Raw genomic sequence first — 14,979 nt, 5'->3', positions numbered from 1 at the left:
AGTCCCAACTATTGTGAATAGGTACACGCTTTGTTGTCTTAAAAGACGTGGCTGCCTTGCATATCTGAAATAGTGGCACTCCGTTCTTAACCTAAGACTGAGTCTGCAACACAGTGGAATCCTTCTTCAGAGGAACAGGAAAGTGGAATTTTAAAAAATAAACCTATTATTAGCACCTGTTTTCTTATTCAGATTTCTGCCAAAACCAGCAAAGGTTAAAATGCTGAGCTACTGCCCTGGGTATAGACATTGCTGGATCTGTGACATATCAGCATCTTTGATCATCAAGCCCAGAGCATCACACACTTTGATCTGGCGAAACTTAAGAAGCTCCAGAGGAATAGGCTATGCAATTTCATGTAGGCTTAGGCAATCTCCATGAAACCCAAAACTCCACCTGGATATCATTTCCCATCTCGTCTCTCTACTCCTTGTACTTAGCTCCACTGATCTCAGGTGCAGTAAAGCAACCAAATAAACACTTGTGAAGACAACAGCCAAAAGAGCCAGCAAAGCAAATTCTATGGAATAGAAAGACTGCACCAGGGATAGCCAAATTCCAGTGCAGTCTTCTACAAATAGTATATCCCCTAAATTTGGACTGTGCCAAACACCAGACCAAGAATAGTAGAGATAAAATTAGTACCATCTGTATGTGGGTCCAGAGATCATCCTGGTTAGCATTTGAGAAGGAAAATTCTTTCAGGTACAACTGTAGGGAAACAAACACAAGCATCAGAATTCATGAGGGTTTGATGAAAAACATCAGCAAGGCAAACAGCAATTTGTACAATTGTAATTTTCAAGCTTGTAAGTCAAGATGATGGTGTTAGTTTTTCAAACTTACAGTAAGTGCTCTGATAAACAACTTCTGAGTCAGGAAACCAGAAAGCATCCAGGTAATAGAAGCCCCCTGGATTACAAAAAAAGCTGTGAGAAAACATGAATTATTATTGCAATTATTATTGCAGTATTTTTTCAAACTACATTCCAGAGAAGTTAGGCTACTCCTACGTTTCATATTTCACAGGAGTTAAAAAATGTTTTCACCATTTCTTTCATAGCCAAATGGACCTGCAACATACAATAAACTTGTGTGTGCAGCAGAAACAGATTTTGAATGACAAATCAACATACAAAAAGCATTGTAATTCAACAGTTCCTCTCTAAACTACTTTGTACCATTAGTTTAGAACATACAAGAAACAGGAAGAATTTTGTATTTTCTAACCTTGTTGTACGTGATGCTGTCAAACAGAGACATTAAAGAAAATGATCCTTTGATCTTGTCTTCACTCTCTGACAGTGATCGAACTCCTATTTCATTGTCTTCCCTTAAGACAGGTTGTACAACACGATCATAAAAGATTTTATCCTGCAAGAAGAAGACAAATCTAGGTGAGCTGAACAGATTCTCAGGACAGAATGTAGATTATGGGATTATCACTAACAGAAATAGTCTGTCAATAAACAAGGAACAATCCATTTCCCCCCTCCTTAACTTTCCCATGAAATAAAAGGGACTGTATACCCAATCCTAATACTTTCCAAAAGCAACATTAGCAGTCAGTGAAAATCTGACATCTGAGAAGACTGTGAGCTTGGGCCTGGCAAAGACAATAACAGTGTAATCCTGTATTGTGTTTTTGTGGCAAGGTTTTGGTAGCAGGGGAGGTTACAGGGGTGGCTTCTGTGAGAAGCTGCTGGAAGCTTCCCCCGTGTCCGACAGAGCCAATGCCAGCCGGCTCCACGTCAGACCCGCCACTGGCTGAGGCCGAGCCCATCAGCAATAGTGGTAGTTGCTCTGGGATAACAGATTTCAGAAGCAATATAAAAAATGCTGCGGAACAGCAACTGCAGCCGAAGAGTGAGAACCTGTAAGAGAAACAGCCCTGCAGACCCCCAGGTCAGTGCAGAAGGAGGGGGAGGAGATGGTCCAGGCGCCGGAGCAGAGATTCCCCTGCAGCCCGTGGGGAAGACCCTGGTGAAGCAGGCTGTCCCCCTGCAGCCCGGGGAGGACCCCACGCCGGAGCAGGTGGGTGCCTGAAGGAGGTTGTGACCCCATGGGAAGCCCGCACTGGAGCAGGCTCCTGGCAGGACCTGTGGACTCGTGGAGACAGGAGCCCACGCTGGAGCAGGTTTTCTGGCAGGACTTGTGACCCCGTGGGGGACCCACGCTGGAGCAGTGTGCTCCTGAAGGACTGCACACCGTGGAAGGGACCCACGTTGGAGAAGTTCGTGGAGGACTGTCTCCTGTGGGAGGGCCCCCACGCTGGAGCAGGGGAAGAGTGTGAGGAGTCCTCCCCCTCAAGAGGATGAAGCAGCAGAGACAACGTGTGATGAACTGACTGTAACCCCCATTCCCTGTTCCCCTGCACCGCTGCGGGGGTTGGTAGAGAACCCGGGAGTGAAGTTGTGCCCGGGAAGAAGGGAGGGGTGGAGGGAAGGTGTTTTGAGATTTGGTTTTATTTCTCATTACCCTGCTCTGGTTGATTGGTAATAAATTAAGTTAATTTTCCCCAAGTTGAGTCTGTTTTGTCCGTGAGGGTAATTGGTCGAGTGATCTCTCCCTGTCCTTATCTCGACCCGTGAGCTCTTTGTTCTATTTTCTCTCCCCTGTCCAGCTCAGCAGGGGAGTGATAGAGCAGCTTTTGTGGGCACCTGGTGTCCAGCCAGGGTTAACCCACCACAAATCCTCAATATAGTCAACTATATTAAACAGCAAATGAACAAATACTGGAAAGTGAAAACCTGTATCTCATTTACATCTGTACGTCATTAATATGGCAGCATTTTCTCCTAAATTCTCTGTTTCTCCCGCTGCAACCCTGAGCAATAACCTAAAAACTAAGCTACTGAGGGTAGTAAGGTTTAACAGCGCAGCATTTCTGCTGTAATCTGGTGAGAAATATGGAGGGGAAATGGGTCCTTTGGTGTCAATCAGTGAAGTTCTCTTTTTGTCAAATGATGATTCAATTTCCCTCAGCTGAGTATCTGTCCCACAGTGGGATGGAAAATGACATAATTACAAAGGCAAAGAAAAAGCCCTATATTTTTAAAACATTGCAGGCCACTTTGAGTACTTCTGCTTTTTAAGGAGAAAAACACAAGTTTCCAATTAATGGGATCAAATTTGTTGACTATTTTTCTTCTTGTAAACGGCCAGTAAATTTAATTTTCATGGTTCAATTTGTAATTGGGTGGTGATCAGTGGCACAAAGTCTAGTTGGAGGCCAGTAACTAGCACTGTACCCCAGGGGCAAATGTTGGGTCCAGTCCCATTCAACATCTTCATTAATGATCTGGATGATGGGGCAGAGTGTACCCTCAACAAGTTTGAAGATGACACAAAACTGGGAGGAGTGGTTGATACACCAAAGGGTTGTGCTGCCATCCTGAGGGACCTGGAGAGGCTGGAGAAATGGGCTGACAGGAACCTCATGAAGTTGAACAAGGGGAAGTGCAAAGTCCTGCAGCTGGGGAGGAACAACCCCAGGCACCAGTACATGCTGGGAGCCACCCAGCTGGAAAGCAGCTTTGCAAAAAAGGACCTGGGGACACAAAGGACACCAAGCTGAACATGAACTAGCATGTGTCCTTGCAGCAAAAAAGGGTAATGGTATCTAGGGCTGCATTAGGAGAAGTATTGCCAGCAGGTCAAGGGAGATGATCCTTCCCCTCTACTCAGCACTATTTGAGGACACACCTGGAGTGTTGGGTCCAGTGCTGGGCTCCCCAGTAGAGGAAATATACAGAGCTACTGGAGAGACTCCAGCAAAGATCACAAAGATGATGAAGGGACTGGAGCATCTCTCCTATGAGGAAAAAGGTTCAGAGAGCTGGGACTGTTCAGCCTGGAGAAGAGAAGACTCAAGGGGGATGTCATCAATGTATATAAATACCTGAAGGGAGGGTGCAAAGAAGGTGGAGGCAGGCTCTTTCCACTGGTGCCCAGTGACAGGATGAGAAGCAATGGGCACAAACTGAAACACAGAAGGCTCTGCCTGAACACACAAAAAAAAACACTTTTTCACCTTGAGGGTGACTAAGCACTGGCACCAGGTTGCCCAGGAAGACGGTAGAGTCTCCATCCTTGAGACAGTCAAACGCTGTCTGGACACAGTCCTGGGCAACTGACTCTAGGTGGCCCTGCCTGAGCAGAGAGGCTGGACCAGATGTTCTCCAGAGGTCCCTCCTAACCTCAGCCATTCTGTGATCCTGTGAACGTGTATGGCCCACAAAACTGCACAAGAAAGCCCTGTATTCTCACACCTGTGTAATTTACTCTGGATTTCCAAGACACACCACATAACTGTAATTTATCAAATGGAATTACTGCCCAGTATTAAAATTTACTTTATGGATTTAAATAAAATGGCACTTGTTGATTTTTAGAAAGGCAAGCTTCTAAATGAAAAGATTAAAATTTAAAAGGAGACAAGGATTTATTTCCAATTTTAAATTTAGTGGCCTTTACACTTTTCAATGATATTAAAATACTGCATTACAGAGATTAAAGTGAGCTGTTGTTGAAGTTCAAACCAGAATGTTAGCATATCCTATGACCTAAAAATCCTTCTGACAGAATTTGTTTGACATGCCTGTATTAGTTTCCAATTAAGCATGTAATTAATGACTTTGGTGAATTAGAAAAGGAAAGTGACAAACAGTATTTCATCTGAGCCAAACAAAAAGCAAACTGGATTAACCACAGTCTTGGGCCTGCCCAAACTAAAGGCTTCTCCTTTCTTCAGAAGCTGAGGGCACTTTGCACAGACATTTCTGATTGCACAGGTGAGTACACCTCATCTCATGGCTACAGTTAGCAGCACCCACCCTGTCTCAGAGTTTAACAATCGATGGAGTTTTCTAATATGCTATGGGATTTACACTTCTTCCCATTTGTGAGGAACAGGAGGGAGTTTTACTCTGCTGTCGGATTAGCTATGTGCATTATATTTGTCTTACCTACAGCCAGACATCCATAGACCCAGTGGGGTAAAGAGACTCAAAATGGCACATCTTAGTCACTGCTGGTAAAGATAACTGAGCTATGGGATGCTTGGAAAAGAGCTTGGACAGGCAAGGAGACAAACCATCAGCTACAGGACCCAGGAGAGAAGGCTGGGTTTGCTACATGACAGATCTAGGGCAAAACACCAACTCCTTGTCACTGCGGAATCAGAGCTGTCCACCCATCCTCTGCGCCAGCTGTAGAAGAGCTAGGTATGATCACAGACCCCAGCAGATGGAGACCCTCCAGGGAAGAATCAAGACCTGCTGGGCTTTCCCCAGGGAGTTAAATTGCTAATACCATGTCTGTACAGAAGGGTTAAAAGATGGAATTTTGGTCCGTGGATGAACACTGGGTAAGAAGTAGATAACTGAGAAAAGTGCAATCAGCACAGGGAACAGATAGTTTATTGTCTATTGTTTGAAATGCTGACCACAGGAGTAAGAAAGTTGAGGGGAGGATGTGCAGCAATGGAGGAATACAAGGCACCACACATAATTTTGCTTACCTTGCAAAAGTCCTGCTATTGGTTAGAGCATAGTGGATGTGACTGATGGATTATGGTAATATGCCAGGTGTACAAAGCCCATGAACCAACAGACGGGATGGCTATGGCACGTGCAGCGCACCTGGCCAGCGGGCGCATGTGCCATAGGCTCCCTATGTTGCAATTGAGACGTGTTTCAGCACTCATCGGTCACGAGTGTCGACACCCGTTCCTCTGCAAATGTATAAATACTGGAGTTTTCCAAAGAGCAGTGGGCCGGTGTATGGCAAGGTCACTGCTGCCTCCATGGGGACGCCCACGTAAAGCTGGCACCTATTGACTGCTGGGCTGAGTTCGTGGCACAAGACGGCACAAGAATGTACAGAATGTACAGATGGTTCATCTTCTTCACAGTCCTTGGGTCGGTATGTTAATTGCTTGTTTTTGCTTTGTAAGATACCCTTAGTGTAATGCATGGCTGTAGTTAATAAAACGCTTGCTTTTCCCCCTGTAGTCAGTGTATGTGTGTTTACCTTCTCAGGAATCCTCAAAACCACCCTAAAACATAAATTGGTGACAAGGATGGAATTCCCATAAAGAAGGAGGCACACAGACACAAGTGGGTGGGATGCAGATAGCGGAGTCGATAGCTATCCGTCGGTTGCGCCACTTGGGCATACAGGCGTAAGTGCATGGGATGCAGATAGTGGAGACAGTAGCTATCTGTCGGCTGCACCACTTGGCTGCAGAGGGAGTGAACGGGAGGCTCTCTGCATGAAGGATTAAAGAGAAATCCGATAACAAGGTCTACTGTGGGACGGAGTCCTTGTTGCTTGTGTAGGAGTTGTTCGTGTTTTGTTAATATAGATTGTGGTTGGTGCGGACGGCACATTTTATCTACTGTTGAATAAATCCCTAGAGTTCTTTTGTGTCCCTTGCGGGTGTACTTCACCTTTGACACATGGTGGAGTACTTTATTAATTTTTTGTCTAAGATATAGGAAAGAGGTTTTTGCTTACTCGAAATAATGGCTGTAAAAAAGCCCTGGAAATCTGGGATGGGTACCGGTGGGTTTGCACCCCCAACTGAGAGACCAGATTGGACCCTGGAACCCTGGAATACCCTTTGGGACAAGTGGGAAACCTGTACTCAGGTAAGTCCAGAACCATGGACTAATGAATCCCCTACGGAGGTTCTAAAATATTGGGAACGGTTCGTAGAAGCATCACATACGAATGGGAAGGACTGCCTTAACCACGCCGGGTGGATGGGGGGTGCCCTCCTATTCACCTATAAAGTACAATGGGGGTGAACACAGGAATTGGAGGCAAAAGTTGAACAGCTGGAGAATCAGCTGTGGGAGCTTAAAGCAACTGCAGTCCTACAACAAGAAGCCCTCCTTAGTGAAACAAAAGAGCAGGAGGAGTTGGTGCAGAAATGTGCCAATCTTGCTACCCATTTCGTGGTGTGAGCAGCCCACCAGAGGCAAAAGGGGTCCTGAAAGCCAAAGGGTGGTCATCATGTCCTGGCAATTGTAACTGATCCCAGGTGGGATCCAGAGACATGGGACAGTAACATATGGGAAAGTAGTGATGGTGACTCCACAGAGATGGGGGGGAAGAGGCAGCCCGACCTCTGCAGTGCCTGACTCAGGGAAGTGAGCTGCTCCCATAGTAAAACAAAAGGCGGTGGCCAATCCTAATGGCATATTTGTCCAGCAGGATCAGATGGAATATTATTCCTGAGGATATTAAAAACCTTTTAGAGAAATATAAACAGAGGCCAGGAGAAAAACCGCAGCATTAGTTGGCACGGCTTATGGAAGAAGGAGGGGGCACGGTTTTGATAGACAGCATAGATGCAACCAAATTCTTGGGGCTTATGATGGACCCATATGTTCAATCAGCCTTACGGCAAATACCCCGGGAAGGAGAAAATATACCCTTGGTTACTGTAATAGCTAATGGATTTGATAATAGACATACCCGTGAAGGAGCATGGCCAAAGGAGCAGCGAAAAGTTGGGCTATGCTGCAACAGGCTATTGCCATTTTAAAAGCAGAAGGTATGAAGTTAGCAGTATCGATGGGACACCTACATTTATACCTTGGCCAACCACTTCTGCCAGGAAGTTGTAATTTGCTTCTCAAAGGTTGTCTGGCAGGATGGAGACCTTATTTGATTCCCCTTCTAATGGTGGAGCAAGGGAACCCCATACTGCAGGTAATAGAAAAGCTGGGTCAAATGGGGGACCTTCCGGGCATTGCAACAGCAGAAAATAACACTCCCCGATCCCAAATCACAAAAGAACTACGCCGTGAGCAAGCACAGTCAGGAGAGTGAAACTGCTTGTTTAAACAGCTGTTGGAGCAAGGTGTCCCAAAAACAGAGATAGATGGACAACCCCTATCAATGCTGCGCCATTTGGCCCAACAGGGAAACCAAAACCAAGTCTGTAAACTCCAAAGTACCGTTCTGGGTTTTGCAGACATTCCCCATCCAGGCTTTGACACTTGTGAACAGCCTCCACAATAACTCTGGAATGACTTAGACAAGACTGTAGCCAGTTCTACCCAAAAGCCGAATGAAGGTCAGACTAAGCTGAAGTCTGAGTTGCCGTGTACAGCGTCATAACCCACATGCCTTTGTAGCTTGCACAATTTGGTGGTCCCCTACAAACAAACAGCAAGTGCAAGCTCTAGTGGACACCGGGGAGGAGGTCACGATTATACACAGCAACCCAGCCAAACATAAAGGGGAAATAAGCCCTGTATGGGGTTTGGGAGACCAACCAGTTATCACACGCTTAATGCATGTAATATTGCAAATTGGGGAATGGCCCCCCAGGTCTTTTAGAATTATGATAGCTCAGATTGAAGAATATACTATTGGTATGGACATACTCTGGGGCCAGACCCTGGAACTGCCTGATGTCTGTGGGATTTCGGTTCAGCACAGTGACTGCAACTTTGGGATATCCAAGTAGGAAAGATCCCTGATGAGGGAAATATACCTGTGGCCCACATGGTGGTAACACCTAAAGCAATACCGAATTCTGGGAGGGAAGGCTGAAATTGAGCAGACAATACAAGACCTGCTACAAGCTGGCATAGTGTGTTATACGCACTCCCCATTTAATAGTCCTATCTGGCCAGTAAAAAAGCCGGATGGGAGCTGGAGGATGACTGCAGATTATAAAGGAGTGAATAAGGTATCCTCACTGATAACCACCACTGTTCCTGAAGTGGCCAAATTGGTACATCAGATCCAGGCATACCCAGACACCTGGTATGCTGTAACTGATATAGCCAATGCTTTTTTCACTGTTCCTATTCCTCCAGCTGCCCAGAAGCAGTTTGCCTTTACCTGGGGTGGGACCCAGTAATACTTTTACCAGCTTACCCCAGGGGTACCTACACAGCCCAACATTTTGTCACCAAGGCATTTGCAAAACTCTACAACAGGTCAGCCTGGAACCTGAAAGCCAGGTAGTACAATATATTGATGACATTTTGATTCAGGGACCATCCCAAGAGCAAGAGCAACAACAACTTGACCATGTCCTGGACAGACTGAAACAGGACAGGTGGGTGGTGAACCCCAAGAAAGTCCAGGGACCCTCAGACACTGTTAAATATTTAGGAATCAAGTGGCACCAAGGAAAGCAACAGATCCCTGAACCCGTGTTGAAAACTATTACAGGAGTGGCCACAGCCAACTACCAAGAAACAGGTGCAACAATTTTGGGGGGCACTCAGCTTTTAGCGATCGTATCTTCCCCACCTGGCCATCACACTGAAGCCATTATATGTTGTGACCCAGAAGAAGGCTCATTTCCAGTGGGAACAGGCACAGCAGGAGGCCTTTAAGCAAGCAAAACACATAGTCCAGGAATATCTGGAACTACATCCTATCCAAGATGGGCCCGTTGAGCTACATGTCTCGCTAGAGTGTGATGTGGCTCTCTGGAGCTTATGGCAACTACAGGATGGTCGCAGACAGCCTTTGGGGTTCTGGTCCTGCTGGCTTACCGGGGCCAAATTGTGATATACTGTATTTGAAAAACAACTGGTTGCTGTTTATTGGGCCCTGCTCCACACTGAAGCCAGAACCCTTGGGCACGATGTCTTAATTTGGACAGAGACACCAGTGATAGCCTGGGCAATCACTCCGTCCACAACACGTAAGATCAGCCATGCACAGGAAGCCACAGTTATCAAAATGCAGTGGTACCTACAGGAGAGAGCCAAGCCAGGTCCAAGGGGTACACACCAACTCCATGAAGCAGTGAGCAATGGGGTGTTTGAGGAAGGGAAAACAGCTACTGAAGCGGTAAATTAACAGTTGGGTTTGTGGGGTGTGCCATATGAAGAGCTTACAAAGGAACAGAAGGAATTTGCCTGGTTTACTGATGGCAGCTGCTCTGCAAAAGGATGCTGGCGGGCCATTGCCTACAACCCTGCTACTAGAACAACTCTCAGTATTGAGGGTGAGAGGCAGTGCCCAGCTTGCAGAAGTAGTAGCAGCTTGGCAAGCTATAGACGCTACTCCACCCAATCATATCTGTTATCTTTACCACTGACTCTTGGGCTGTAGCCCAGGGGCTTGTACATTGGTTGCCAAAATGGCATGCCGACCAGTGGCAAACTGGGACCAAGGACATATGGGGCTGTCCTTACTGGGAGTGTATTTGGGCTTTCCTCCAGGACAGGGATGTCCACGTATTTCATGCGGACGCACACAAGAAAGAACAATCTGAGACACATTTGGGGAATGCACAAGCTGATGCTCTCGCAAAGGTCCAGTCGGTAAAACTAGAGGAACAGAGTAACGCTGCATTGGCACAGTGGGCCCACGAAAAGGCCAGCCATGGGGAGAGGGACGCCACCATAGCACGGGCCAAGGCCCAGGGTGTACAACTTTCAGTAAAAGATGTGCAGACATGTATTGCCCAATGTGAAACCTCTCAACTGCTAAAAAGGCATCCTTATTTAGACCATCCAGTTGGGGCACATACAGCAGGGCACATCTGGGGATGAAGTATGACAGATTGACTATATTGGACCTTTACAGGAACGCAGGCGACAATGCTATATCTGTGTAGCTGTGGACACATATTCTGGACTAGTAGTAGCAGTTCCTAGCCGCTATAGTAATGCGCACACTACAATTAAATGCTTATAGATGATAGAGCTCTATACCCCTGTAGATTCAACATGAAAACAGGACACATTTCAAAAACACCAGGGTAGCGCAGTGGGCCAGTGACCGAGGAGTTACGTGGACATGGCATCTCCCTTACCACCCCCAGGGGGCAGGATTAGTAGAGCACACTAATGGATTATTGAAATTTCAAGCAGCTGAAGTGCTTGGGGGGTGGTACATTCATTGGGTGGGTAGACCATCTAACTGAGGCAGTACACATCTTGAATAACCGTATCATTAGCCAGAGCTCAACCCCCATGCTATGCATGAAGCAAGGGTAGATCAGAACCACCAAGGCTGCAGATCCAGGAATATCCATCCTACAAGGGATGGCCTTCACAGCTACACCCCAAGGTGGTGGATACACCATGCAAAGCACTGCAGATATAACCATGGCTAGCCAAGAGAGGTGGTGGTTCCATACTGACGTCACGCTGTATCCAGCCTCTGGTAACTGGCTATGTTTATTGTGCTTGACCCCAGGGCTCTTGGCCCAGGGCCTTGTGTTACTGAACCCAACTCAGGAATCTGGAAAAAGACCACTCATGCTTGGAATTAAAATACCTCCTCATGGGCGGTGACCCTACCTGCTGCCCAATGGGTTTTGGCATATCATGTCCTGAGTGCATCACCAACTGCAAAGACCACACGGTGGTTTGCTGGGGCGTGGGTATGGTATCAGCCCCTGTTAGGACAACAAGCTGCGGCCGAATTTATAGGTGCTGATGACTCACAACCTGTAACTATTGTGGTGCAGGGAGAATCTGCATGGTGGCACATACCAGCACAGCACTTAACACGACAGGAGGTGGGTATAGGCTATGTTTCCCCTCCCCTCTTGTATTTACAGGTGCGAGCAGTCATGGATATTGCCACAACCCAAGGAAAACGTCTGGGTGACCCTGGCTAATGTGACTGGAGAAAATTCCTTGTGCCTCAGTACAGCAACCCCAAATAATGCCTTTCTCACATGTCTAATAGGGATTCCACTGTCATCAATGGCGTTTGAAGATCTCAACAGCTACCATACAGACAGTTACAAATCCAATGGACTGGAATGCTTGGTTTCCATGAATTGGGCATTCATTTTCATTGCCACCCCAGGAACTGCAGACTCTGGGGTCCCTGAATGCAGACAGTGTACCTATTTTAGTTACACCGGTAAAGAGAGTGCATCATGGTGGGTTAATGCCACTCTACCAAGATATTCCATGATGTCACTCTGGTGTAACACAACCTCCAAAAGTGTTACAAAGAGTTTTTCCATGCATATGTCTTTGCCATCGGGACTGTTTTCGATATGTGGTAACCAAGCCTGGCTAGGAGCGCTACGAGCCATCAAAGGAGGGCCATGTACCCTGGACCGACTCACCTTGTTAGCCCCAAATGTCACTCTTGCGATCTGGTAGCAGAGAAACCATACTCAAAAAACACAGGAAATACATGCATTTGATCCCAACTGTAAGGATAACGTGGAGTTTTGGAATGCCCCACTGACTACTGCAGCACCTATATTTGCATCTGGAGTAGCAAGCACTGCAGCCCTATCTCAACTAAAGAAGGTGGGAAGTTGGCTAGCCAAATATAGTAATTCCACTAGTTTAGCATTATCTGATTTATTGTTAGATGTAGATAGTATTAGACACGCAACATTACAAAATAGAGCTGCAATTGACTTTTTATTACTTGCTTATGGACATGGCTGCCAAGACTTTGACAAATGAGTTGGAACCCCTTCGCAGGGTGGACAAGGGGGTGGCCATGGCTACGACAACTTATTTTAGGTTTAGCTTTTGTATGTCTTGTGTTTTTATGTATTATGTGTTTTGACCCCTGCATTATCCAATTAACACGAAAAATGATTGATACTTTGCTGCAACAACATGTCATACAAATGGTAGAATACCGTTGTGTTCCAACCATGGACCACGCAGTGGCATGTGTATGGAAGCATTAAGAGATGGAATTCTGGTCCGTGGATGAACACTGGGTAAGAAGTAGATAACTGAGAAAAGTGCAATCAGCACAGGGAACAGATAGTTTATTGTCTATTGTTTGAAATGCTGACCACAGGAGTAAGAAAGTTGAGGGGAGGACGTGCAGCAATGGAGGAATACAAGGCATAACACATAATTTTGCTTACCTTGTAAAAATCCTGTGATTGGCTAGAGCATAGTGGATGTGACTGATGGATTATGGTAATATGCCACGTGTACAAAGCCCATGAACCAACAGACGGGATGGCTATGGCACGTGCAGCGCACCTGGCCAGCGGGCGCATGTGCCATAGGCTCCCTATGTTGCAATTGAGACGTGTTTCAGCACTCATCGGTCACAAGTGTCAACAACCGTTCCTCTGCAAATGTATAAATACCGGAGTTTTTCAAAGAGCAGTGGGCCAGTGTACGGCAAGGTCACTGCTGCCTCCATGGGGACGCCCACGTAAAGCTGGCACCTACTGACTGCTGGGCTGAGTTCGCGGCACAAGACGGCACAAGAATGTACAGAATGTACAGATGGTTCATCTTCTTCACAGTCCTTGGGTCGGTATGTTAACTGCTTTTTTTTGCTTTGTAAGATACCCTTAGTGTAATGCATGGCTGTAGTTAATAAAACGCTTGCTTTTCCCCCTGTAGTCAGTGTATGTGTGTTTACCTTCTCGGGAATCCTCAAAACCACCCTAAAACACCATGGCTTAATTAAATCCCATCTCCTGCACCTTCCTCTTCTTTGTACATGCTGGAACTTTGCTACTTTAGCTTACTTCAGTAAGCATTACCACTTACCAGTGAAATCTTAGGTTCAACAAAGGTAGCTCCCAGGTACTCAAAGTAAGATGCCAGTCCCTCATTAAGCCACAGATCATTCCACCAGTTCATTGTAACCAGATTTCCAAACCACTGAAACAGAAAGAAAAAATCTCTCAACATCTCTTTGGACTGCTGTTTTCATTTTTACAGGTTAAACACACATACCTATGCTGAAGTAACTTTATTTAATGTGTACACATGAATTGAATAAGATGCTGGATATTCCTTCAGAGAGTCAAAATACAGTAGAAAAGGATGCACCTTGGAAAAAGTCAGAGGTTCAGGGCAGTCATTTTTTAATTGTTTCACCCACAATTTCATACCATGAGTATGGATGTCAGTGCTTTATGTCATTCTTTTACTCTATGTAATTTTAAACACTTCACAATAAAATTTAAATATCTGAAAGATCATATGAGGCTATGATTAAAAGTAGGGCATTTATCAAACAATTACAAAAACATTTTTCCAGGTTCTTAACAGAAGGAAATTGTCAGGGGAATGATAAAACAGAACTGGGGAAATAACCATTTCCAAAATCAGCAAATCCCTACCTTGGCAAGCAATAAAACTTCCACAACAGCTTTTACATACTTATATTTGGCAGCTCATACTTAACAAAAAACTGATCACTTGTGGATTTGTATTTTATTCATTAATTCTTAAAAACTTGAACTACTGATTTGTTTTTAAATAGAGTTTAATTAAGTACTGACTATTGTTTCATTGGCCTGCAATAAAAACACTCTGCTCATCTGAAGGTCCGGTAAGTTACAGACCTTGTCAGAAGGGCATTCAAGTGCACTAGCCAAGTTAAACTCTTTCACTAACTTTGTCAACTAAGTGCAAACAGTTGTTGCTGTGGCAAACAACAGTAAATTAAACAGTCAATAAAAAAGTGAAACTGCATTATCACTCCAAACCAAGTAAGAAAAATTTTGAAAATCTCTACGAAAACTGGACCAAGGTCCAGCTACGGTGTAAAATGTGTTCATGTTAATTTTGTTCTATCATACCATAGGCTGTTTCTTACAGAAAAACAAATACCTTTTGCAATATGTACATGCACTGCCACTACAAAAGAATACTTATCAAGCCCATTAATCCTCTCACCGAAGCACTAAAATACTGTATATAGAGAGAACTGTGTCATTCCTACATCCCTACAGTATTTTCTAGTATGGCATTCAGGTACTGCATAAGTAAAAGAATAAGTAGCCCATTAACAATTTTGTATCAATGAGTCCTGTGCAGTCAGTATGCAGTCTGTGATATGACAGAATCTGCTTTTAATACTGATTTATCAGTGGAACATATGATCAAATAGTCTTTCAGTACTCTAGTGTTTACACCCCCTACTGTCAAATCATGATTTTTCTTCTACTAAACAGTGACTGCATCACCAGCAACCGGAAGGAAACAACCTCATAGGCAAAAAAATGTACAGAATTTTTTACCACATGC

General features: G+C 45.2%; 1 protein-coding gene across 1 annotated transcript in view; it reads right to left on the bottom strand.

Annotated features, from left to right (window-relative positions):
* Positions 1-14,979, bottom strand: part of LVRN (laeverin) — a 50,479-nt gene that overhangs the window by 20,493 nt on the left and 15,007 nt on the right. The window contains exons 6-9 of the mRNA XM_049794766.1: positions 13,492-13,605; positions 1,232-1,375; positions 848-913; positions 647-712 (exon numbers count right to left, since the gene is read on the bottom strand). Of these exons, the coding sequence (XP_049650723.1) occupies positions 647-712; positions 848-913; positions 1,232-1,375; positions 13,492-13,605 (390 nt within the window). The remainder of the gene's footprint in view (positions 1-646; positions 713-847; positions 914-1,231; positions 1,376-13,491; positions 13,606-14,979) is intronic.

This window comes from Accipiter gentilis, chromosome Z (genome assembly GCF_929443795.1).
Source record: "Accipiter gentilis chromosome Z, bAccGen1.1, whole genome shotgun sequence".
NCBI lineage: Eukaryota > Metazoa > Chordata > Aves > Accipitriformes > Accipitridae > Astur > Astur gentilis.
This window is presented reverse-complemented; position numbering and strand designations above follow the sequence as displayed.